Raw genomic sequence first — 25,458 nt, forward strand, 5'->3', positions numbered from 1 at the left:
CCTTATCACTCTCAGTTGTATGGGTGATATTTTGTCTCTCAAATGCAAGCTCATAAAGAGAGAAAATGTGCCTCTCAATTTATACAATCAGTGCTCAGGTGATAGAGAATACAGGCACTGGGCCTCTAGTTCCCAGTCTTGGTAATGGTGACTAGGGCATTGTAGAGAAGGGAAAATCAAAAGAAAAGACAGCATGTGGTGAGCAGGAGCTTGGGGCTGGTCAGGCCCAAGGGTGAGGCGGCAATAGGCTGGCAGAGGGCCAAGGCAAGGCTGGCACTTGGATTCAGAAATGGCAGCGTGGTGTCAGTATCTGCTGTCAGAAAGGCCAAGATGCGATATTTAGGGAGATCCTAGCAGTGTGAGCAGCCCAGGAAGTCGAAGGTTTAGTCAAAAAGCTCAAGTGAGGGCTCAAGAGCAGAAAAGGCAAATCAGAGGCCTGGCTGCTTTGCTGATAATGATTTACACCAGATGTTTAAATCACCCACATCTATTTCACTCAGAGCATCTCAGATCTTTCTTTGCTGCAATCCTGAAGCATCCTTTTGGATGCCAACAATCCGTAATCATGGGCAACTAGACAGACTGCAAATCCCCATGACAGAAGCAGCAGCCTCCCAGTCTGGGAGCCCTAAGCATGGCAGGGCACCTGAGAAAGCTGGAGGATTCCACCCTGAGCACATCCTCCATGGGATGGGTGGATGCAGATGCCAGAGGACTCACTGGCTCATTGGGTTTTCCTACTCTAAGGCCAAACATAGCAGTCTTTTCTTCAGCAATTTTAACAGGGATCAATAAACATAGATGCTTAGCCTGGTTATTTCTAAGTAACATTATGACTTTTGACAAGTCACTTAAATCTAATGGACCTGAAAAGCCTCAACTCTGCACATTAGCTGCTGAAAAAGCTTCACACTACCTTTGCTAAAACTGAAGATACCAGAATCTTCATCATTCTTGACCTCCCCTGATAAAGTCATCTTGGCTCAGATTCTTAGCCTGTTTGGATGATTACAATGAACATCTTTTTTTCTCACCCTTTGGAAGTGAATGGACTTCAGGATTTGATCATCATTTAATGCAGAACAGTCAATCATGAAAAATGATAAAACAGTTTAAAAGGGGACATCTACCTCTAAGGCATGTGTTCTTTCAACTATCTGCATTTAATTTCTACTTCTCCATTTGGGCCACTCTAGCTTTACATCTGCACCTGTTTATTATCCATGTCCTTAATCCCCTTCCAGGCACCTTGGTCAGGTTACTACTTCTAGAATTACCCATAGTTCAGTCTACAGAACTGGGGTTGAATAGAAATGAGATTCTATAATAAAAAATACTAAAGCCAACAAGATATTTAAAATTAATTCTTCAGGAGCACTTGGGTAGCTCATATGGTTAAGCTTCTGCCTTCAGCTCAGATCATGATCCCAGGGTCCAGGGATAGAGATCCACATCGGGCTCCCTGTTCAATGGGAAGCCTGCTTCTCCCTCTCCCTCTGTCCACTGCCCCCCTCCCCCATGCTCTCTCTCACATTTCTCTCTCTCTCTCAAATAAATAAAATCTTTAAAAAATAAATCTGGTCAATTGTTTTTTTTCTATTTATTCAATCCCCAAATAAAAAATTCTCCCCTTAAGTTCAGAGTTAAGAAATAGGACTATTTTCTTCATTTAAAAGAAATGGTTTGTTGTCACCCCCCCTCCCCAAAAAATTGAAAAATCTCAGTCTGATGTAGGACAAGATAAAGCTAAATCATTAGACTAAGTTATATTTAATATTACACATGATTACAATAAAATGGAAAATATCAATTTCATACTGAGGATCCCAGTTGTAGATCATATTTGAACTATAAATATGATCAAAATAAATAAGTAAATAAATAAATAAAAATGATCTGAATGAAACAATCTAAAGAGCAATTCTCTTTCATTATGTGTAAAAACTATGTAACGGCACCAAATCAAGTACCTACCATTGCCAGAAAGAGTTATACCAGTCTTTGCATCATCATTGTGAGGGAAGTAAGTGCTACAGTCTGCACCTATCCAGTGTCTGTTACAAACACACTTCAGCTCATTACTGCAAATCTGAAATCCAAAATTAATCAAGAGTACAGGTCAACTCTTTGGTATAGAGGCATGAAAATTAAGCACTGATTTCTAACTGTTATATGGCTAGAATTTGATGGTGCTGAAAAATTATTAGTACTTTCTTCTTCATACCAATTACCTGATTTCCTACTCAAGTACCTAAAATAACATTTTCTAGAGATCAGCAGTTAGACCCGAAGGGAATAATGAATTTTAACAGGTGGAAACAATTCATAGTCTAAAAAGAAATCAATGAAATTATTGTTTTGAATTGCATTAACTTTATAGGAGAGTTTTAAAAGTAGGCAGAAATACAATCATTTGCCAATTATCCAATATAAAATTTTCTTTCTTCCAAAGAAAGGGTCTTTATACCAAAATTGTATTCATCTTTCAGGAAGCAGATAAGATAAAGAGAAATCCAAGGAAGAAAAGGGAAGGTCTCTTACAGTGGTCTAAGAAGAAAGTTTCACAAAGTTACAGCCCTGGCACCTCAACCTAAGCTTTATTGATGAGCGACCTCCGCATCATGGAAACCACAAACCCCTCAAACAAAATGTAAGGAAAAAATTTCACATAAAATGGCAATTTTTTAAAATTATAAGACAATAATCTATAGTCACTTATACATCCAGGAAACAGAATCTACACCTAGATCTTATACTTCAAAACAACTTTGAATGGAATGGGAAGTAGAAAAGAATCCAATTAGGTTTAAGATCAGAAAAGTTCTTCAGGAGGTAAGTTTTCACTGGATCACTTTCTGTCTTTGCTCTGATCTAGTGCACAAGAAGATAACATACAGCCACATCTAAACATAACTATAAAATATGATAAGAAACTGCAGATTTCAAATTAATTCAATTATCAAATTTCTGCAGATTGACAGATATGCAGGCAGAAAGAGGTTTAGATTTAAAGTCAAAAGGCCAGTGTGTGACTGCCAATTTCATCCCTATCTTATTAATGGACTTTAACCAGGTCAACTGGCTTCTCCAAATATCAGTTTCCACACCATACAACAATGACAGAGTGACAAGAACAGTGACTCCAGTGTACAGTGATCACAATACAGTCTAGCAAACATTTATTCAACATGCACTATGCCTCAGGCATTGTCTTAAATATTACATATAAGTTAAATATTACATATAATTCACTCATTCTTCATAACAATCCTGTAAGGCAGGCAATATTATTATTATTTTCATTTTATAGGGGAATAAATTGAATCACACACAGGCTAAATAAGTTGCCAAATCTCACCCAGTTAGTAAGAAATAGAGATGGGATTCAAACTCAGACTGTCTGATCCCAAGCCCATACTCTTAACTACATAATGTAGAGTACATAGAGTATCTACTGTATCCTCATTTTAATTTTTGTTGTATATATAGTTACTGTGAGTTAAAAATACATAGGATATAATATCTCTGTATGATGCATAATTATTGCAAATTATTTGGATAATATTTGCTTCCTGAATTACTTGTGTCTATCACTTTTATTCATTTGCTAAACAAATGGTTTATTAACAAAACTGTTTGATCTCTAGGTTATATACTCAGAATCTCTAGATGAAGAAGACATTGTTATCATTAGCATAAATGATCAAGTTTTTGTTGCATTCCCCCCAAAAGCATTACCCCTTAATATCTTCTCAACTTATTCAAGAAACAGGACTTAGCAGGAGCTAAGTCCTTTACAGGAGCAGAACCACTTACCATGTGCCTTCTCTATTTTCATTGCCTTAAGAATTTGTATCCTTTGCCAAAGAGTTACTATTGATAAGACCTCCCTAGAAAATTCTTGGCATATTCCTGGAGGATCTACATGCAATGACCAGGATTAAAGGTTTACAATTTCAGAACAGGGATCCTTTACCTAAACTGGATAATATGACCAGTTCAAGCAAAGAATCTAATTAGGGTAAAAAAATCATAGTGCATGCCAAAAGGAAAAAGAAGCAAAGATGATTTTATTTAGTATAGGAATTCCTAACTGAAAATGACCAAACTGTGATCACTATTAGAGCATGTTTAGCTAATTTATAAACTCACTTATATAGGACATTATCAGATATATCACTGAAAAGAATAGAATTTAGTCCTTTAAACAATGCCATTTTTTTCTTTTCATCTGTGATCAACATTTATTTCCCTGACTTATTCAGTTTTTACCTCTAGGAGTTATCCTCAACTAATACACACTTGGTGTGGCTACAGCAGGTATTTATGATCTATTCTAATTGCTCAGTGACTGGACCATACCAGTTGTTAAATATTGTGGTCAATGCCCCTATTTACACTTTTTTTACACTCTTTTAAAATCCCTTTATAGGGAATCCCTGGGTGGCTCAGCGGTTAAGTGCCTGCCTTCAGCCCAGGGCATGATCCTGGGGCCCCGGGATCAAGTCCCACATCGGGCTCTCTGCATGGAGCCTGCCTGTGTCGGCGCCTCTCTCTCTCTCTCTCTGTGTGCATCTTTCATGAATAAATAAATAAAATCTTTTAAAAAAATCCCTTTATAGTTTATTAAAACTTCTCTCCCAGATCACTTGTAGAAAACTGACATTATATTATATGAAATCACATTAACATAATAAGAAAGAAACAGAAGAATTTGGTTTGGAAGATTATACTTTTCCTTATTCCTAGGCTTGCACAGATTACACAACAGAAATATTCCAATGACTATGACCAAATAACTGTTTACGTGCCAGCTAGCAACATGAATAAGCATATTTTCCATTTTTACAAAATAAGCAGGTTAGGGTCATATCTACTTCTGTGATATGAAAGAATAGAGGAGTTTCTCTATGGTAAGGTACTGAACACTTACTCCATTTCCTGAACAAACAGTGCCTTCTTTATTGCTTAAGCAAGTACTAAAGTTGAAGGAAGCTACCGGAAGACATCTGTGTTCTAAGCACATCATTTGGGGACCACAAGGAGTTCCATCTTCCACATAGCCAAGATCTACATCTTCTTCAAGCTTCACATGCCCACCACTAAAAACAGAGAACAAAAAGAAAAGAGGACTCAATTAATTCACATTCATTTTGAGAATCTGCTTAAAATCTAAAAAGTGGGGTTTCCTGGGTGGTTCAGTCGGTTAAGTGTCCAACTCTTGATTTCAGCTCAAGTTATGATCTCAGGGTCGTGAGATAGAGCCCTATATCTGGGCTGAGCATGGAACCTGCTTGGGATTCTCACTCTCCCTCTGCTCCTACCCTCTGTTCAAGCATGCGTGCTGTCTTTCTCTCACTAAAAGCAAAACAAAACAATACTAAAAAGTGGGCAATACTACTTTCTCTATTTTTCTATTTATTATCTAATAAAAACCAATAGCATAACCATTTTCAACCTCTAAATGGAGAAAGCAATTGAATCTTTTGATCTAATTCCTTTCAGAGACATTGACATATTTTAGTATTTAAACATTATATCGAGGGCCTAAATTGAAACAGCTTTATCACTTTGCCTTGGCTCATGTACAAGTCAAGTGAGCCATTATTATAGCATTTGATTTGAATAAGTAGGTTTCAAGATTTCACACATGTTTCAAACATGGATGGAAAGTGGTTTGGGTTTATATTTTCCAAGAAGACTGCTAATTTAAAAATTATATTTGAGAGTGGCTAAGTTATTGTAACTTCACTATTCAATATAACAAGCCTACAAGTTATATAGAAAAAAAAAAGAATAGGGTTAAAATGTAAACTCATAATTAATTTATTCATATGGTACCATGTCAATGTCAGCACATAAATCTCCTTTCTTTTTATTTTTATCAAAATGAGACATGCATATAGTTTAAAGAGCCAAACAGACAAATTGGTTTTTAAAAATCCAATAAAGTGGTCCAGTGCCCTCTCCTCCATCATATATCCCTCCTTGGAGGAAACCACTGTCTACATTTAATTGATTCTTTTGTTATTTGTGTACATATCTTTAAATAATGAGTCTGTGTTACTATTTTTTATTTTTCCATCTCAGATACTATCAACTGACTTCCCTCAATGGAATCTGACAATTTATATCTTTCTCCTATCCTCCCACCATAAATTTTGTTTAATTAATAGTCAAATCAATAAAAATGCACATTTTTAGGACTATGTTAATGTTATTCAGTTGAGTGATACAGTATGCCATAATTAAATCTTTTCCTGTACTTTTCATTTCCCCTTAGATTAGCAAGTCTCTTGTTTGTTGTCTTTTTTACCTAGTTTTTCTAAGAATTTGTCATTAATGCAAAACTAATCAAACTGCTGGCCCCAAAATCCTCAAGATATGTCTGAGCATCAATTCATCTTCCTGTAGAAATCTCTCCTGGAGTTATTAACTGGAGTGTGCCCTGCTCCTGTCTGATCTGGCTGCCCACTGTACCTTGTGCAGAACTGTAATGTCTGGGATTTCCCCTCACCAATCATTGCAGGATTGGCCTGAGTCTTAATGGTGGGCATCTTGTTTCCTATATGCCCAACCTTTCCCTTTCTTAGTTTATTCTTTCATTTTAGTGCAGCACAATTTCTAATATCTTCCTGAGAAAGGGGATCAGGGAATACATTTATGGGGAAAACTGTATATCTAAAAGTTGTGTATATTTTCTGCCTTCATACTTGATTGTTATTTTGCCTGGGTACAGAACTTAGTTCAGAAATCATGTTCTCCATTGTCTTCTGGCCCTCAGGGCTCCTTGAAAGATCTTAAGCTTGATCCTTTTTTTATTCCTCCCTGAAAACATTTAGGATTCTTTTCTTTGTCCTAAGATTCTGAAGTTGCATAATGATAGGTTTAGACGTCCTCTAATTTCATTCATTGTACCTGTACTTAGTGAGCCTCTCAATGTAGGAACTCAAGTCCATTCTTGGTAGACAATCTAAGTCACTCACTGACGATTTCTTCCCTGCTATTTTCCCTGTTCATCATTTCTCTTCCAACTTGGTGAGATTTTCTCTTTGTCTCACTCCTTTAGCTGCTTTTGCTCTACTTTCTGGGAGATCATTTCAACTACTGAGTTTAATTTCTACCTCTATATTTTTAATTTCCAACAGCATTTGTTTCTATGAATGTTCTTCATTTAAAAAAAAATAGCACTGCATTCTTACTTCATGATAAATATTTCTCATAAATATCGATAGGTACCCTTTTTTCTGGTTGTTTTTATCTTTTTGTGTATGTGTGTGTACGCATGTATGTGTATCAGTGTCTTCCTTCACATGTCTGATAAACAGCTCATTTTGGGTTGAGAAATCAGATAAATGATAGGAAATTTTAGGGCTTTCTGGCTGAACATGGATGAGGCTAGAACACTTACATACACTCTGATATCAATATTGCCAGTTGTCCTTCAGTATGGAAATCTGTTTTATTATGTGCAGAATGTAAAGCTCAAATCTTCCATGGGAGGGTGAGCAATCTCAGTTTAGGTGAGTCAGGAAGTAATCTGTTAGCAGACTTTCAACTATCTTCTTTATTTTAACCCTTCCCTGTCCCTGAAACCTTTACTCTGTCTCTCAGAAGTAGATCACGCTGCCAATTTTTGAGCCTTTGGGGAAGTGATTTGATGTACTATGTAGCTCTCCATTTTCTCCATTACCGACTCAGGAATTCAGGTTTCTTAGTTTTGACAATCATTTGCCACACATCCATTTGGCTCTCCACACTCAAAAATTTTGTTACTGTTTTGTTAATTTTGTTACTGTTGCTCCCTTTTTTTTTTACCTCCCTGTAGATACACATGAATTCTAAAAAAAAACAAAAAAAAAAACAAAAAAAAAAACTCACTTAGTGTCATTTTAGTGGGATTTCAGAAGGGAGTAAAGGAAGACGCATATATTTAATCTGCTGATTTTACCCAGGCGCTCTGAGTCATTTTCACTGACAGGAATTAAATACAAACTAAGTCCTGTAAGATTTTCTTAACCCATTAAATATAACTCCAGCAAGCATAGTCAACTAATTCTTACCTTCTTTTCAACCTTTTTGTATCAAGATTTACTTGGTCACCCCTATGGGCTAGATTCTGTTTCACCTTGCTAACACTCATGGGAACAGAAAACCAAAGTAACCCTACATGGCATTCCTTTGAGGAATCAATGTTCTCACAGAATGGAGATAATTACCTGCAGTTTAATGTCCTTCCCTGCTGCACAACTAAAGTAGATGTGATTTCACCATCAAGTTCTCCAAGTCTGGGTATGTTACCAATATTGGTGCACAAAAGGTAACCACAAAGCACATCCCTGTGTTAAAAGACACCAATTATTTACTTCTTTCCCCAAAGAGAGAACAAACCATGTATAGTTAGAACAATAATCTTAGCTTATTTTAGGATTTTTCTTAATCAACCATATTTTATTTGCTCAAATTATAAGTTAAGCCCAAAACAGTCTACCTCCTCCTTTAAAAGTGTATTCTCTGAACATGTTATCCATATACCAAAATCCCAATTGTTTTCTAGCTTTTCCTTTACTGTCCGTTAGTTCAAGCATTTCTTTAAAGGAAATTATCCACCAAAAATACTTCTTTTAGATCAGAATCTCTTTCCCTAGAACACATTACTGGATATGCTAAAACATTTTTAAAAATATTTGACAAGTGAATAAATGACTGTTGGATGAGTACTGGAATACAGCTCTTTCTTCAAACTGTTTCCCCAGAATTGAAAATTTACATATATATATATATACACACACACACACTAGATTCTATATATTAGATTTTCAGCCACATAGACTCATGATCCCTTTTTCAATATAATCCACTATTTCCTCAACTATCACATATAATTCTAATTTAACTTCTGAAATATTTCCAGTGGTATTAAATATTGACATATTTTCTATATCTAGCATATTTTAATTACTAAAATACATAATAAAAACATGTATACTAATAAATATTTTGTCAAGAATGATTAGCAGACTATCAAGATAATATATGGAAATATCAAACTTCATCAGCTAGAGAAAAAATAAAAATTACTGGGCAAACTTCTCCATCTCACCGTTTGTTGCACTGTATCCACGTGTCTTTGTCTTTCCCACAGTTACCCTTCTCGGTCCCTTCAATATTGAGTTTCTCATAGCAGTATTTATCTGATGCCATTACCTCTGGAGCAGAACAGAGTTTTCCATCAGTGAGGGATACAACACAGGAGCAGCTCAAAATGCTTGTAATAAGGGAAAGTAGCCATTTAAGGGCTCTTCTTTAAGACAATGTGGCCAAGTCCAAAAACTGTGTCTGTGGTTCTCAAGAGTTGTCCTTTATATCCATAACTCAGTTACATTCTTCATTGGAAATTTGGAAAACAAATCTATTAGATCGTTGATGAGACAGAGGCTATAGGTTCCAAGAACAACACCCTCAGAATTTGGCCACTAATTAGGTGAAGATGTTACCAAATTGTTCCTGGAATAAATACTCCACATTTTAATCTCAGTGCAAATGTAAAACACAAATTTCTCACTTGGCAACTTTTATTAATCATAATGACAAGTTTATTAAAATAACGAGGCACTGTAACTAAAGATTCAAAAAAAAGTAGTATAACTTCCACCTTTTATACTAATTCTTAACAACTATCAAAAAAACAATTTAATTTCATTCTGGCTTTAGACAAGCTTGAATTCACACTAAATCTAGGACAGTCAAATAACATTTTAAGCTATGTCAGGTTCTTTATCAGGACTTTATCTTGGCTAAAGACAGGGCTGGTTGATGGAACTGTCCCTAGAGTGAGAACAAAATGACTTTTGCAAACTAATCAAAGATAACTGTTTGTGTCTATTTTAAAAAAATCACATTGGTAGGTTTTTTTTCTGTATTTGTGTATTTTCTCCCATTCCCCAGTTATTCACAAGAGGGCATATACTTGCACTCTCAGAAAGAATATAGCCACTATTTGTGACAATTAAAGATTATCTTTATAGCTTACTTCTTACTACAAATTGTTTACTGAAAGAGTTCAAAGCAAAAATTGCCTTCAAAGAAATATATGGAAGAGTATTTAAATACACATTTACACAGAGATACAATTTAAATAATGTTTGATACAAATATTAGATATTTCCCTCTGAAAATCTGACAAACTTTGAAAGCAATAAGGCTATAATTTTTTTCTGACATGGCACAGCTACCTCAGCAGAAGGTGATTTGTAATTAGGAAAGCCAATTAGACTTTAAGAGAGATAGTTTAGGAAGAAAAAGTAACTCTAGCCAAGCCAGGGTGCCCTATCCAGGGTCCATGCCCATCACATATGATTGTACAGGTTTCGCTTAAGGACCTCAGCTGAGGAAACTGTGAATGGAACTGAAATCGAGGCTTGCTCTATTCCCCAGGCTGCACACCCTGGAGTGGACTTTATCTGCCCAGCAGCAAGGCACCTTCATTCTTGTCCAAAGGCACAACCAACTAGCCAACTGTCTTCTCAATGGAGATACTTTTCCCTAATGGCCATAACAGTGCCCCTAGTAAGACCTAAAGTGTCTTTGAGAATCCTCTGGTCATAAAGTGGTTGAAAATTTACTTCCAGCTCACATGTCCTTTGACCGATATTAAACTTTGAAAAGGATCCAGGCACACTCTTTACTTACTTTGCCCCCAGATGTATTTGCATTGCCTATCCCTGGTTTTACATCTTCCTCCAAAGCAAATCCCCTAAAATGGAAAAGCATACCAATTAAAAATGCAATGTCTGCTTATGCTGGACCACTGAAAAAAGAAAATACGACTGGGAAAACTAGTAGGTGAGTATTATAAAACCTTTTGTCTTCAGAATTGATCACAAAACATTTAAATTGATTTTCCTATTTTGATAAGATTTAAGTATTTTCTTTCATGCTGGTACACATGAAAGATTTAGGTAAAGATGAAGTAACCTACCTGAATACCATCACATGAATATCCATCCATTTTATGAATATTGGGGGCACACTAGGAAATGAAAACAGAACTATGAACCAAGTGCACAGCAAAATATCTGGCTGAACTAATCCTTGTAATGTTTTCATTTTTTTTGAAAATAAAAGTCTGATAATATGGCTAAGTCCCTTAAAACATCTGAAAATAAAAACAAAAAAAGATTAAGAGGAAGCAAAAGGAAATACAACAATTGGTGCACTTTCCCCTAAAAGTATGGATCTACCAGTTGATTACACAGTAGCAAATAAAAAGAACTGATGCTATGCCTCAGCCAACCCTAACATTTCAGAGCATCTTGCTTTATACACTATTCCTCAGAGCAAGAAAAACAAGAGCACAAAACAGAAGCAAGGAGGATGCCAACATAAACGGAGCAATAACTAGTTTCCTCCTTTTTTTTTTTTTTTTTTTTTTTTTTTTTTTGCCATGGGAAGCACACAGCCCTTACTCCTAAAATGCCTCTTGAGCAGAAGTCCAACTTAGGCACAGTAGAAAAAACCATATTTATAGCCCCATTTTTCCCTTGTAGCAATTGCAGAAAACTGCAAAACATTCTTAATAAACAGTATTTAAGATTTTATTATACATTTTTTCTATCTTTATAATTATATACTCCCTTGAGAAAATGCAGGAAATGTAAAAGAAAGAAAGAAAGCCTCTCAAGAGAGAGCCACCACTCAAAGACAACATCTTTTTATATTTTGGTATATTTTTTCTCTACCTTTTTCTACGAAATTTGATTTTTTAAATACTAGTACATCATCAAGTTACAGATAATATTTGATGTCCTGCTTCTTCCCCTTATACTTTCATCACATGAATTTCCTCAGGTCATAATAAGCTTCATTGTAGGTATCATCCTTGGTGGGTATAATACACTGCATTGAGCTAACAAACCATATAACCAATATACTACAATATTCACTTATAACTGCCTCCAGGTTATTGTTACAACTAATTCAACAAGAGCATCTTTATACATCATCTTTGGATTTTAGATTCTTTTTTAAAGCTCCAGCTTATTGTATAATCACAGTCCAAAGAAGTGGCTCTAATATACTTTCCCTCCAGGAACATATGAGGCAATCATTCATCATACCCTTTTTATCACTAAGTATTAGCTTATAAAAACAATGCCAATTAGATAGTAAGAAAATAAAATACTTTTACAAAAAAGATCTTTAGTCTCTTAGGATGACTACCTTTAAAATAAAGCATTTTAATGATTAATGCAGATATACTATTACTGAATCCCTCTTCTCTAGAGGAAAAATATGTAGGCTGTCCTTGCTTTTCATAGCTCCAATATACATGAATTTCAGATATCATGGTTTTGTGAAATGACATCAGTACCCCAATAACACAGTTCCAATTTCAGTTACCAAAGCATAATAACTGTAACTGCCTAAAGCACAAACTCTGCTACTAGCCTTTCATTCCATGCTCACTAGGTATATAACAGTTGCCCATCATGGTCAATGATGGCATGTCACTTTTTGCAAAGTCTGTCAGTGACTGGTCACTGCCTGTGGTCATTTAGTTTGTGCACAGACAACAAAGGCTGTAGGTGTGGTGTTGCCTTTCTGTCTCTGGGTAATAGCAGGTGAGTGACGTTTTATAAAACTAGATAATCCTAAGAGGGAATTGGGCAGCAAAGATGAAAATCCAGAAAACAAATGAAAAATGATGACACTAGAATTGAAATTCAAATCAATTGTAAATTGAGTCACAGCAAAAAAAAAAAAAAAAAAAAATCACTGACTGGGCACATTGATACTGCTATTTGGCAAAAACAAACAAACAAAAAAACCCCTCACATTGACACTTTCACATCTCTTGGAGGTATTTCATGACATTGAAAGTGCAAAGGATAAAATGTCAAAAGCTGATCCAAACTTAGAAGGGAGTCTGACAATTCAACAAAGCTATAGTAAAGATGCTGATGATCGATCTTAAGGCTTATGGCCAGAAGGTATGCACAGCCCAAACTTCTCCTGATACGATTTTACAAAGAAATAAAATTTGTAATTCTCAATGTTTCTGTTTTATGTTAGTGGGCTGAATAAATATCAGTTTATTTTTTCATTTCCCTATTAACTTAAAACAAAGAGTAAGAAAGGTTTTAGTATGCTGACATTTTTTTTTAAAGATCACAGCACAACTGTAATGTTTTGCACTGATTATTAAGATGACTTTACATGATTTCAGCTTGCATGGCCGTTGTTATCGCCCTACACTACCACACAAACTGAGGACTGTCTGGAAATATAATCACCATGTGAAATCTGTGAACCCTCACCAAAGTTTATCAGCTTCTCCATCTTCTCCACTTACAACTACATGATTATTAATGGGTGAGGTGGTGCATATGATCTCAGATAAAGAAGAGTCAAGACAGAAGAACAGACTCCTCCTCCGAACTAGCGCTCTGTGGGTCTCTCTGTGTTGGCTGGCTCCTGTTTCAACCAGCTGGAGGGAAAATTAGACAAAAAGCAAATGCCTTTTACTCTTTACTTAAAAACAGAAATGAAATAGTTAAGGCACTCTTGCAGTCTGAGGTTAGTTCAGCACTGAGATAAAATGATGCTACACATCAGCTCAGGGTCTGATTACTGAAACTGAAATTCCTGAGAAGTAAATAATGGGAGAGTGAGAAGTGATGTGAAAAAGACATGATATCCTGTTCCTTTACATTTTGCTTGGGGACCAGTGCACTATAGCTACCCCTGCTCTTTCCCATTGAGTTTAGAACAATGATTCTGTAAATTACCTGGCTTGAATTTCCCGAGCATGTTTCACGAATATCGCAATCGTTTACCGCTTCTCGGCACACGGTCCCCATAGGCTGAAACTAAAATGAACAAAAATCAATGTGCAAAACTGTTGGAAAAAAAATCTCACACAGTACCATCTCAAAAGAAAAGCAAAATGAGTCTTCTTGGATAGGAATATCTCAAGCAATTTTAAGATGGTAATCTGTGAAAACCACATTACTGAATGAACTGTTCATTTAATAGCTTTCAGGAAAAGCTTCTGGTTTATGAAATAATCTACACAGTCATCACATGTAAGTCTTACAATATCTACTAAAATAGGATGGGTCTTGATGAGCCATCTCCCCAGAAGGACAAGCCAGTCCAATTTCTACTAATTCTTCCTCTCAAAAAAGGCTTTGGATTTGCACTTTACTCTTCATTCTTACTGGCACCTTCATCATTTTACTTTTTTTTTTTTTTTTTTTTTTGCCTTATCTGCCAAGATTCTGAACATTACATTCTAGGCTGAATTGCAAAAGTTAGATTTTCTGGTAAAGTGATTTCTTCCCATACTGTCCTTTGTCTCAGGTCTCATTTTTATATAGATCTATGCTGTGATCTTTTATTCTTGTCTAATGTTTCTATTGTTGGTACCTGTGTATGAAAAGGGTTTTTCTCTTTTTTTTTCCTGCCTATTTGCAATCACCTGAAATATTTCTTGTAGGTGTAGGAGTTACAAATAAAATTTTAAATTCACTGAATTTATAAATTGTGAGAGTACTCATTATAAAAAAACAAATATAGATACACAAAGTCATCATCCTTCCCCTCTCTTCAATCTCATTCTCTTTCCCTCTCCAAAATGCTAATACTGGGGACTAGATCCTCCTGTGTTTTTATGTCTGCTCATACAAACATACACATTACTCAGACCCTCTCTCCCCCACCAGCTTTCATCTTCTCTCCCTTGCTCATAACCCTCCAAGCACTTAGTTTCCTATTGTCCATAGACTATGAATAGTACACTGCCAACTCTAATCGGGATTTCAACAGATATTTTTTAGAAGATCTGAACAAAATTTGTGTTCATTCATTCATCAAGTATTTCTTAGGCACTTAAAATGTGCCAGGCAGTTTCTTGCACTGGGGACTCAGTGGAGAACAAAATACAAGAATCCTGTTTGCAAGGAATTCACATTTTAGTGGGGTAAATAGGCCATGAAAATAAAGAAATAAGCAGGACAATTTAAATTCATATACTCTGGTTCTCTTCCTTCCAACTTCTTGGGATTGCGGTAAGCCACAATTTTAGAGTCTGAAGTGGAAATATGAGCATATTTAAGATGGAGTTTATATGAGAGTGTGAATCCTCAAGAACTGCCAAGACACTTTTAAAAGAAAGCATAGTGAAGGACAACTTGCTCTCAGTGCTGGGATACAGCAGTAGATAAACTGACCCAAATCCCTGCCTTCTTGGAACTTACATACTAATGAGTGAACAAAAAAAATAAACAAGTCAATTAGCAATGTTTCACAGTAGTGGTTAGCAAATTATGGCTCCAGGGCAAAAAGTGGCTGGTCATATGTTTTGATAAAGTTTTATTGGAACACTTTTGTTTCTATATTTTTGATGACTGTTTTCAAAGGCAGAACTCAGTAACTGAGACAGAGACCTTATGGCCTACAAAGCCTAAACAATTTACTACCTGACCCTTTCCCCAAAATGTTTGCCAACTCTGATTTAGATATACTTTAGCATATATGCATATAGAATAAATAGAGATACACAGGATTTCTCAGCCTGTTTTTCTATTCCCCCTTCTCCATTCATTATCCTGCCTCTGGCTCCTTGATGAGTTTAGGATGGAGAAAGAGCTGGGAGTGCAAGATAGAGAAATTGGCAAAAAGCTCTTACTTGACTGCTATAGCTGCAGCTTACTTTGTGAGGTAGTTAATCACGACATTTTATTGTATATATTGTAATTCTATTATTTTGAATTTGTTACTTGAAATGTTCATATCACAAAAAGTCTAAATCTATACATCAAAATAAAAATGATATCTTACAAACGGGCAGACTAAAAACGTTGAGGATTAAAATAAATGATTGGGACCCTTTTTATGGCAGTTGGGGAAGATGACAGACTAAACAGATGACACAATCTAAATCTTAAAATGCTGTTTCATATTTGATTTAATCTTCCTTTTTTAGAGTGCTTTCAGAGATCTCTGCCAGTGGCTTGTCTTAAAAAGCTGCCAGAGACATAGTTGTAAAGTAGAAACAACAAAAATTGCTGCCAGCAGATCTGTGATGTAACTTCACATCTATTTCTTAATAGCTGAATGAGCATATGCAGGTCATATCACTTCCCTGACACCAGGAATGCTCAACTGGAAAAATATGGATAATAATGCCTATCCCAAAAGTGTGGTTATGAGCATTACCTACAACAGTCGTCTCAACCAGCAGTGATTTTGCCCCCAAGGGGACATTTGGCAATGTTTGGAAATATTTCTGGTTGTCATGACTGGGAGGGGTGGTGCTTCTATCTAAGTGGGTAGAAGTCAGCGATGTTGCTAAATAACTTACAATATACAAGACACACTCTCAAAACAAAACAATTATCCAGCCAAAAATGTTGACAGTGCCAGGACCGAGAAACCCAGATACATGATGATATAAATTGAAAGTGTTTAACACAATCTCTTTGATTGTATCTGGCACACAGTAGATACTTAATATGATAAGTTCATATCCCACTCTCCCTCATTAGATGAAAGTTAGTCAATCAGCAAATAGTCAATAAGAGAGTGCTGTGCATATTTATTTATTCATTCAACAAATATTTACTAAGGAACCTGTACCAATTACTGGTTAAGTTCCAGGCAGTGCCTCCGCAAAACATACATACTGAAATGGACACTAAACCTCAGAGCTAATACAGAATATTATACAATATTTTATATAAGAAGAGAAAAAAGAAATAGATTTCCTTGAAAAAAGGTAAGGATCAAATATCTTCTGGTTATGATGTTAAGCCTTAAATATTTGGGGACAGGCGTAGGATGCTATTGGGATGATGAAAACAATGTGCATAAAGATGAATTCTAAACTCTCTTGCATGGTGCATGGTAATACACATAAGATGTTATCATGTCTAAAAGTATAGCTTCTGCTCCTTCAATAGCTAATGCAAGAAATAAACTAAGCACAGCAGCAGAAAAGAAGAATCTATTGAAATATCAACTTGGCTTTACAAAGAAAAGAAAAACACTTGAAGGTTAAGAACATCTGACTTTGGTTAATGGGCATGCACCTCAGGCAGGCAGTAATGAGAAGAAAAACTGGGAAGTAAACAAGTTCCAGGACCCAGCTGTCTGACTTAACTTGGTACAACACCCTGGGCAACTATTTAATCAGTACATGCCTTGGTGTTCTCAGCCGTTAAGTAGGAATAAAAATAGTAATGAGACTTCAAAAGATTCTGTGAGGATCCTGTAAAGCAGGTGGCACTTAGTCATTTAATACATGTTAGACAGTATTATTATTATTATATTTGCCTAGCCTTGATGATTTAATCACATACATCCTCTTTTCTGTCAATTAGTCATTGCTTAATGTTTATTTACCTTGCACTTTTTACAACAAAGACCATCACTGCATTGAGACTCTTGAGTCAAGGTGCATTTCTTACAACATTCTGCTCCTTCAAGGACACACTCCTAAGGAATATAAACATTTGCAAAACATCATAAAATGGCATCATTTTCTGAAAGTACCAGGATAATTTTTAAATAAATGTATAACCCTCCAATAAAAATCTTTCTTCCATATAGCCTATGAAATTTCCACACATAACACCAGCTCTGTATATCTCGTGTGTGGACTTGAAATGACCCTGAATAACCTAAAAAAATAAAATCATCAAAACACCCAGAGAGGGATCCCTGGGTGGCACAGTGGTTTGGCGCCTGCCTTTGGCCCAGGGCACGATCCTGGAGACCTGGGATCGAATCTCACATCGGGCTCCTGGTACACGGAGCCTGCTTCTCCCTCTGCCTGTGTCTCTGCCTCTCTCTCTCTCTCTCTCTCTATCATAAATTAAAAAACAAAAAAAAACAAAAAAAAAAACACCCAGAGACTTACTGCCGGGGTCCCACAATCACACTCTTCTCCAGTTTCAATGAAGCCATTGCCACACTCAGGAGGATCGAGAAGCTGCAGGATGAAATCAGACAGAGAACTAAAATATGGATAAATCAAGATCAAAGACCTTATAAGAGACCATAAGTGCCACAATTCTACATCCGGTATACCTGTCAGTCATTTCCAAGTATATTTTTATTTTCCCAAACTTGAAAGCTAACTCTAGAACTTTAGAACAAAAGTGTCTACTTCTGTTTCTATTTCAGATTTAATTATATTTACATATAATAATATACATATGGAGCCTGGTAAATGCCACCAAAATAAAAGATGATCTAGCAAGGAGTGAAGCCAAGCCAGACTGACTCCTGAAAATTCATTTCAAACAGGAAGCAAGAGATTTGGAGACAGAAAGTGTGGGTTCAAATCTTGAATCAGCTACCTATCTTGGACAAATAACTTGTCATCTCAGAGCACAAGTGCTTTAATATTTAAAGCAAGAATAATAATAATATTAGCTGCCCATTTACATCACAAATTGTGAGGATCAAGTTCAATCATCTGTGAAAACCCTTCACAAACTATATATCTTTGTGAAATAAAAAGTTATTTAATAGTTATGAAAACATCATGCAAATTAATAAATCCACTTATTTAATATAAAGTATAGTTTCCCCTATTAGCATAGCTTTGCAGAACACAGTAATAATAATTTGCCCCAGAGAAGAAAGCAACTTTTGGCCTATACAAGAGTACATTTTAAGATTATTTTATTTTTAAACTCTCCATTAATTTCATTATTTTTTGAGCATAACTTATCTTATGGTGATAGGTAAAATTAATAAGTAGCTGCTATGTCCCAGTTATATAATATTCATTCAGAAGTTCATCAAAGTTTACATATTATAGAATGGAATGGAACACATACCTATCAACAGACAGATACCCACACCCACACTTTCTTAAATAACTAGAGGGAAAAAAAAAACAATAAAAAAAGCAGCAATGACAACAAAATCCCCTCCTGATTTCAAATATTCTCTCCTCTCCTACAAATAGTCAATATATCTCTAGATTCTATTTTCAGTTGAAAGGGATCATAATAAATGAAACAGCTTTGAAAGCCAAAACTAAAACTTATCCAGATGAAAAATACATTTATTCTTCTACTCTGAACTCAGAATAATCAGTCATTTTGGTAAAGAGACTTGAATTGTTTTTCATTCACAGCAGCAGGATTGAGTTCAAATATCCCTTCTGAAGCTTTTGCAAAGAGTCTTTAAAATTGTCACTTTTATTTAAGATTTTACCCATTTATTCATGACACACACACACACACACACACACACACACACGGGGCGGGGTGGGGGGGGAGAGGCAGAGACACGGGGGGAGGGGGGCGGGGGGGAGGGGGGGAGAGAGAGAGAGAGAGAGAGGCAGAGACACAGGCAGAGGGAGAAACAGGCTCCATGCAGGGAGCTGGACTTGGGACTTGATCCCAGGTCTCCAGGATCACGCCCTGGCCTGAAGGCAGCGCTAAACCACTGAGCCACCCAGGCTGCCTGTCACTGCTTTTCAAAGCAATATGATACACTTCCTACATTTCACTGGAATAGACAAAGAATGAAACCTGGTAAATGATTATAAAGGCAATGCCACATATCGCTGTAGTACACACACAGAAACACATAATATTTCACATAATTAACAAGGACAAAGCATTCTGCTTTAACCTGCAATCTTCCAAATACATGAGGAAGATCTGCTTTCAAGTCAGTAACCAGAGACTGTTCTGCAAGTTGGAAATGCCTCTGACAAGGTCTAAGTACACAAAGACTTTCTCCTTTTTTGCTTTAAGCAGCCTTGGTTTTCATACTGAGAAGTAAAAGTAATTTTAATCATGCTGCTCATTCTGAAAGGCAGTGGGTAGAGAGTAATGAAGAAAGAAATTCCCCTCTTTCCATCAGTTTGAGTTGTGATTACATATACAAAGAACCAAGAAAATGAAAAAGGAAAATAAAACCATCTTTGCAAGCTAATCATTTTTTAGAAAACACATTGTCTCATTTACACTTGTTTTCTATTCCCCTCAGAATAGCTTCAAATGCCAGGTGCCTGGGTGGCTTAGTTGGTTGAGCAACTGACTCTTGATTTTGGCTCAGGTCATGATCTCAGGGTCCTGGGATCTAGCCCTGCATGGGCCCTGCATCAGGCTCTATACTCAGAATGGAGTGTGCTTGAGATTCTCTTTCCCTCTCCCCCTGCCCCTCACCCAGCTCACTGCATGTACATATATGCACTCTCTCTCTCTCTCAAATAAATAAATTAGAAAAAAAATAACCCAAAATGTCTAAGATTAAAGTTGACTTTAAAATACAGTTATTAGGGATCCCTGGGTGGCGCAGCGGTTTGGCGCCTGCCTTTGGCCCAGGGCGCGATCCTGGAGACTCGGGATCGAGTCCCACATCGGGCTCCCGGTGCATGGAGCCTGCTTCTCCCTCTGCCTGTCTCTGCCTCTGTCTCTCTCTGTGACTATCATAAATAAATAAAAAAATTAAAAAAAAATAAAAATAAAAAAAAATAAAATAAAATAAAATACAGTTATTAGGCAGCCCCGGTGGCTTTGCGGTTTAGCCCAGGGCGTGATCCTGGAGACCCGGGATCGAGTCCCACATTGGGCTCCCAGCATGGAGCCTGTTTCTCCCTCTGCCTGTCTCTCTCTCTCTCTATCTCTAATAAATAAATTTTTTAAAAATCTAAAAAAATTAAAAATAAATAAATAAAATGCAGATATTTCAGGGATGCCTTGGTGGCTTGTGGTTGAACATCTGCCTTTGTCTCAGGGCATGATCCTGGGGTCCTGGAATCAAATCCCACATCGGGCTCCCTGCAGGGAGCCTGCTTCTCCTTCTACCTATGTCTCTCTCTCTCTTTCTCTCTCTCTGCCTCTCATTAATAAATAAAATCTTAAAAGAATAAAATAAAAATGCATATATTTCAAGTATCTAATATAGGGACATAGAAGTCAAGTTGGAAAGTTTTCTTTTGTAAGAGCCAATGGCTAAGTAATACCTTAGAAAGATTAATTACTAATAATTCTGATCACACTTAGTACCTTAGAAGGTTTGTTGAAAAGGCAGGCACCACCTCCACTATTTAGAAAGTCATGATACTCTTCAATATTACACTGGGTGAACTTTTTAGGAAGATAATACCTGTAAGACAGAAAAAAAAGCAATAACTGGGTACAATTTTAGTCTCCCTCGTCTGTATGCTAGTCTTGAACATTGTTAAAATTGTAACATCATCCTTAAAAATGAAAAATAAATTTCACATATGTACATTTGTGTTAAATCCATAAAACTTTCATTCTACCAGTATATTTCTAAATTCTTCATTTAGTGACTGATAGTGACTATGGACTGTTCATTATTAGGATATACATTCAAAAGAAACACACGCATACCTCTATTTTCAATCAAAGAACATTTGGAACAATTTATTTCATAATGAGTCTTTCTTAAATATAAAAACTGGGCTGGATCCCAAATTGCAGAACATTTTACAAAATAAATGATTTTATAATCTGTGAATGTGTCAGTCATGAAAGTCAAAGAAAAACTAAGGAACTGTTTCAGACTAAAGTAAGATAAGAGGCATAAAGACTAAATGCGACACTTGATACACTTGATTCTGAACCATCTTGTTAAGGAGGCATTTCTGGAATACAAGGCTATCTTAAATGAGGGCTAAGAATTAGATGATTTTATTGGTTGCACTTTGGTTCTGTAGGAGGATGGACTTGTTTGTATGCAATGCACACTGAGGTATTTGGGGGTGATGGGGTATCAAATTAGCAAATTAGGATTCAGAGGACAAAAAGGTTCTTTGTTACTATTCTTGCAACTTTTCTTAAGATTATGTCAAAATCCAAAAACGGGTAATAAGGGATCAGAAGAAAAAGAAATGTAGCTGGAGAACAATTTGACAATATGTATTAAGAATCTTCAATCAGAAATATTTTTTTTTAATTTTTATTTATTTATGATAGTCACAGAGAGAGAGAGGCAGAGACATAGGCAGAGGGAGAAGCAGGCTCCATGCACCGAGAGCCCGATGTGGGATTCGATCCCGGGTCTCCAGGATCGCGCCCTGGGCCAAAGGCAGGCGCTAAACCGCTGCGCCACCCAGGGATCCCAATCAGAAATATTCTTAAATCTAGTAATTCTACTTTAAGAAATTTTTCTAGAGGAAATAACTAGCTATGGGTACAAAGACATAAGAAGAAAGAAACTTTCGGTAGCATGATTTGTAATAGCAAATGCCATAAAAATCACATAAATGTTTAGAAGAAAACTGTTAACTGTGATATATTAATAAAACAGAATACCATGGAATTCTTAATAATTATGGCACTGAAAAATAAAGACTTAGAAATGCTGACTATATAATGTTAACTATAAAATATACAAATGACATATACAAGATCCAAATTTTATAAAACAATGATAAAATGGAAAAAGAAAAAGTACTGATTAGCAGTATTTTACCATTAACCATGGCTATTACTGAATAACAAGAAGTAATAAAAATTTAACCTTCTCTATTTTTCAACAATTGTTTTACATTGAGCTTTTATTAAAGTGAGGACACAATTAATAACAGATAGTTTTGGGCAGTCCCGGTGGCGCAGCGGTTTGGCACCGCCTACAGCCTGGGGTGTGATCCTGGAGACCTGGGATCGAGTCCCACATCGGGCTCCCTGCATGGAGCCTGCTTCTCCCTCTTCTTCTGCCTCTCTCTGTGTGTCTATGAATAGATAAATAAAATCTTTAAAAAAAAAAAAAAACCGGTTGGTTTTTATAAAGTCTCTCCCACCAGCCTGTAAGTATTATGTCCTATTACATCCCTACTTTTTTCTAGCACAGACATTAATGCTTTGTGAATCAATGAATGGAACTTACAGTGATAATTTACCTTAAACTAATTTTTCAAGTGTTTTGTGCTAAATAAAGGTATTCTGGGTTTACATTATCTGAATTATTTTACCTCCTTCATTTCATCTTCCTAACAGGTCATGAAATTTATTCTTTATTTTAAAAATTTGTTATGCATATTACTTCTAATTTTCCCTTCAAATGGCACCCTAGCCAATGTTTTATTGCCTTCTCCTCTAATCCATCCTACATATCTCTAAGTTACGGAATTTAAATAAGGTTTCTTCAAGTTCCCTCTTTATTCTACTGGTCAAAACTCAAGATGATTCCCCTCGTGGCAAAGGAAAAGTGAATAACTCTTTGTGTTGGATTCCCAAGTCTAGTTCAACTCCTGCCCTGCAAAGGAGCCCTCCGGGGTCTCAGCCTGGCCCAGGCTCCTGCCCACTGTCCAGCTGGGCATTCAGTCTGCTCTCAACAGTGATAGGAAACCCACGACCTCACAGGAAAGCTCTTCTATATATAAACACTTGGAATTTGTAGACTGTTCTTACCTTCACCGTGCCACATCAGACTTCCTATAAACTGTCCCACACAGTTCTTTGAAGTGACCTGTACCAAATAAGATTAATTCCTCTACCATGCCATGGCTCTTCAAATACCTGAAAGCAGAAATTTCCCTAGGCTCTTCCTAAAAATCTTTTTGGCAGGAAAATATATCTATTATATTCAATGCTTTCTCAAAATTCTAGTTTTTATACCTTTAAATAGGACTGGTATTAATTCCAACCTGCTTTCCAACATGTAGCAGTAAACAGAAAGTTCATAAAGTAGAAACAAGAGGGCAAGTACCCACAGGAAATAAGTGTCCATAATTAATAGTCTGGTGATGTTTGACACAGCTCAAATTATATATAGCATCATGTAACACGTTTTATTTTAAAGTTTTTCTCTTGCACACATCTACTTGATATCAGAGAAGTTCCAATAGAAAGAGCTTTGTTCATTTCTGAGTGTTGCCATTTGATTTAGCTACACATTATGCTTAATCTAGGCAGACAGTCTACAAAATTTTGTTTTTAGTAATTAAACAGAATAATCAAACATAACATACCAAATAGCTTTTAAAAGACAAGGACTTCTAGCTTGTAATTTAGTAAGTGTTGGAAAACTGAAACTATGGATAAGGACTTTTAACATTTCCTTCTATTACTAAACAGAAAGTCCAAAGATATTTTGTAAAATATTTTAATACATGCTTGCATATACAGTCCCCTCTATCATTTATCTTCCTTCTCATACATTTCTTGGAAGTTCAAAATTACAATATCAATAAATATTTATTGAAAATCAAGTGTGTCAAGATATTACAAAGTAAGGTCAAACAGAAACACCTATTAGCTAAGATGTAATCCTCAAAAATTCACAACGAACTAGTGAGGCAAAGCATAAGGACATACAGAATTAAATTACAATGCAGGAGTTAAAATTATAATAAATCTCAAATGGCTAGAAATGCAGTTAGAGCAAAATGAGAATTCCAAATCAAGAGAATATATCGAAGGACTCCAAAGAGGCTGGAAATTAATGTACATTTATGATGAGCAAATTTTTAAGAAGCTTAAAATCCATGTAGGATTATGTTAGAAAATCAAAAAGGCTGGAAACCCCTATATAACTATGGTAATAAGCAAATGACCATGAATAGCAGTGGAAAATGAGATTATAAATAGGATGAAGAAAGATAATGCACTTCCTCCAGGTGCTGGCGGAAGAACGTTAAACCTTATTCATCAGACAAGAGAAAGTCACAAAAGTTTTGAGCAGAAAAATGATATGATTCACATGCATGAAAAAGAGAAGGGAGAAATCTGTGCTGAATACATTCCATGAACTAGAGCTATATATTTACTAGCATGGATAAATCTTACAAACATAAAGATCAAAAAAAGCAAATCACGGAAGAGTACATATAGTACAATTCCTTTCATATAAACACTAAAAACATGCAATCAATGCTGTGTATTACTTCAACGCATACATATAAGTAATAAAAGTATTAAAAAGGGTTTGTGAATAATAATAAGCTAATTCAAGACAGCAGTAACTTGGGCTGGAGAGCAGTATGAGAGAACACAAGGGGGATTTAACTATGTTGGTGGTATTTTTTTTTAAGCTGGGTGATGATATACAAGGGTCCACTCCTCTACTCTTTATACCTTTTCAATGATGATGGAAACAGAGTTCAGGAGGGGAGAGAGGGAGGCTGAAAGTTGTCTGAGTATCTAGAATGTTATTAGGATAATAAGAGCTCAAGATGATAGAAGTTTAAAGATATAGTGATTGAGCTTAGCATGAAAGGAATGGTTGTACAGTTTCTTAAGAAGAAATAAATACAAGATTGGCACCTGATAGTGTATGAAGGGCATAAAAAATGAAAACCCTTCTCAGGAGAGCAGAATGTATACTTCTATTTCCTATTCCTTGCTCGGTGCCCTACTACTGATAGCTTAAGATCAGTCATTGTGTTTGAGCCACAAAAATCTGAGAAAGCTACAAATCCAGGCTCTTCTTGTTTTTGATTTTGAGAATCCGCTTACC

At 36.0% G+C, this 25,458-nt stretch overlaps 1 protein-coding gene across 27 annotated transcripts in view; it reads right to left on the minus strand.

Moving 5' to 3' along the window:
• ADAM22 (ADAM metallopeptidase domain 22) overlaps nucleotides 1-25,458 on the minus strand; it is a 218,741-nt gene that overhangs the window by 27,956 nt on the left and 165,327 nt on the right. For all 27 annotated transcript variants that reach the window (XM_077857073.1, XM_077857081.1, XM_077857080.1 and 24 more), the window contains 10 exons: nucleotides 21,039-21,138; nucleotides 17,924-17,995; nucleotides 17,407-17,499; nucleotides 13,791-13,871; nucleotides 10,982-11,032; nucleotides 10,693-10,756; nucleotides 9,104-9,209; nucleotides 8,220-8,339; nucleotides 4,934-5,102; nucleotides 1,975-2,089 (listed from right to left, as the gene is read on the minus strand). In XM_077857073.1, coding sequence (XP_077713199.1) covers nucleotides 1,975-2,089; nucleotides 4,934-5,102; nucleotides 8,220-8,339; nucleotides 9,104-9,209; nucleotides 10,693-10,756; nucleotides 10,982-11,032; nucleotides 13,791-13,871; nucleotides 17,407-17,499; nucleotides 17,924-17,995; nucleotides 21,039-21,138 — 971 coding nt within the window. The remainder of the gene's footprint in view (nucleotides 1-1,974; nucleotides 2,090-4,933; nucleotides 5,103-8,219; nucleotides 8,340-9,103; nucleotides 9,210-10,692; nucleotides 10,757-10,981; nucleotides 11,033-13,790; nucleotides 13,872-17,406; nucleotides 17,500-17,923; nucleotides 17,996-21,038; nucleotides 21,139-25,458) is intronic.

Source organism: Canis aureus, chromosome 18 (assembly GCF_053574225.1).
Source record: "Canis aureus isolate CA01 chromosome 18, VMU_Caureus_v.1.0, whole genome shotgun sequence".
NCBI classification, from domain to species: domain Eukaryota; kingdom Metazoa; phylum Chordata; class Mammalia; order Carnivora; family Canidae; genus Canis; species Canis aureus.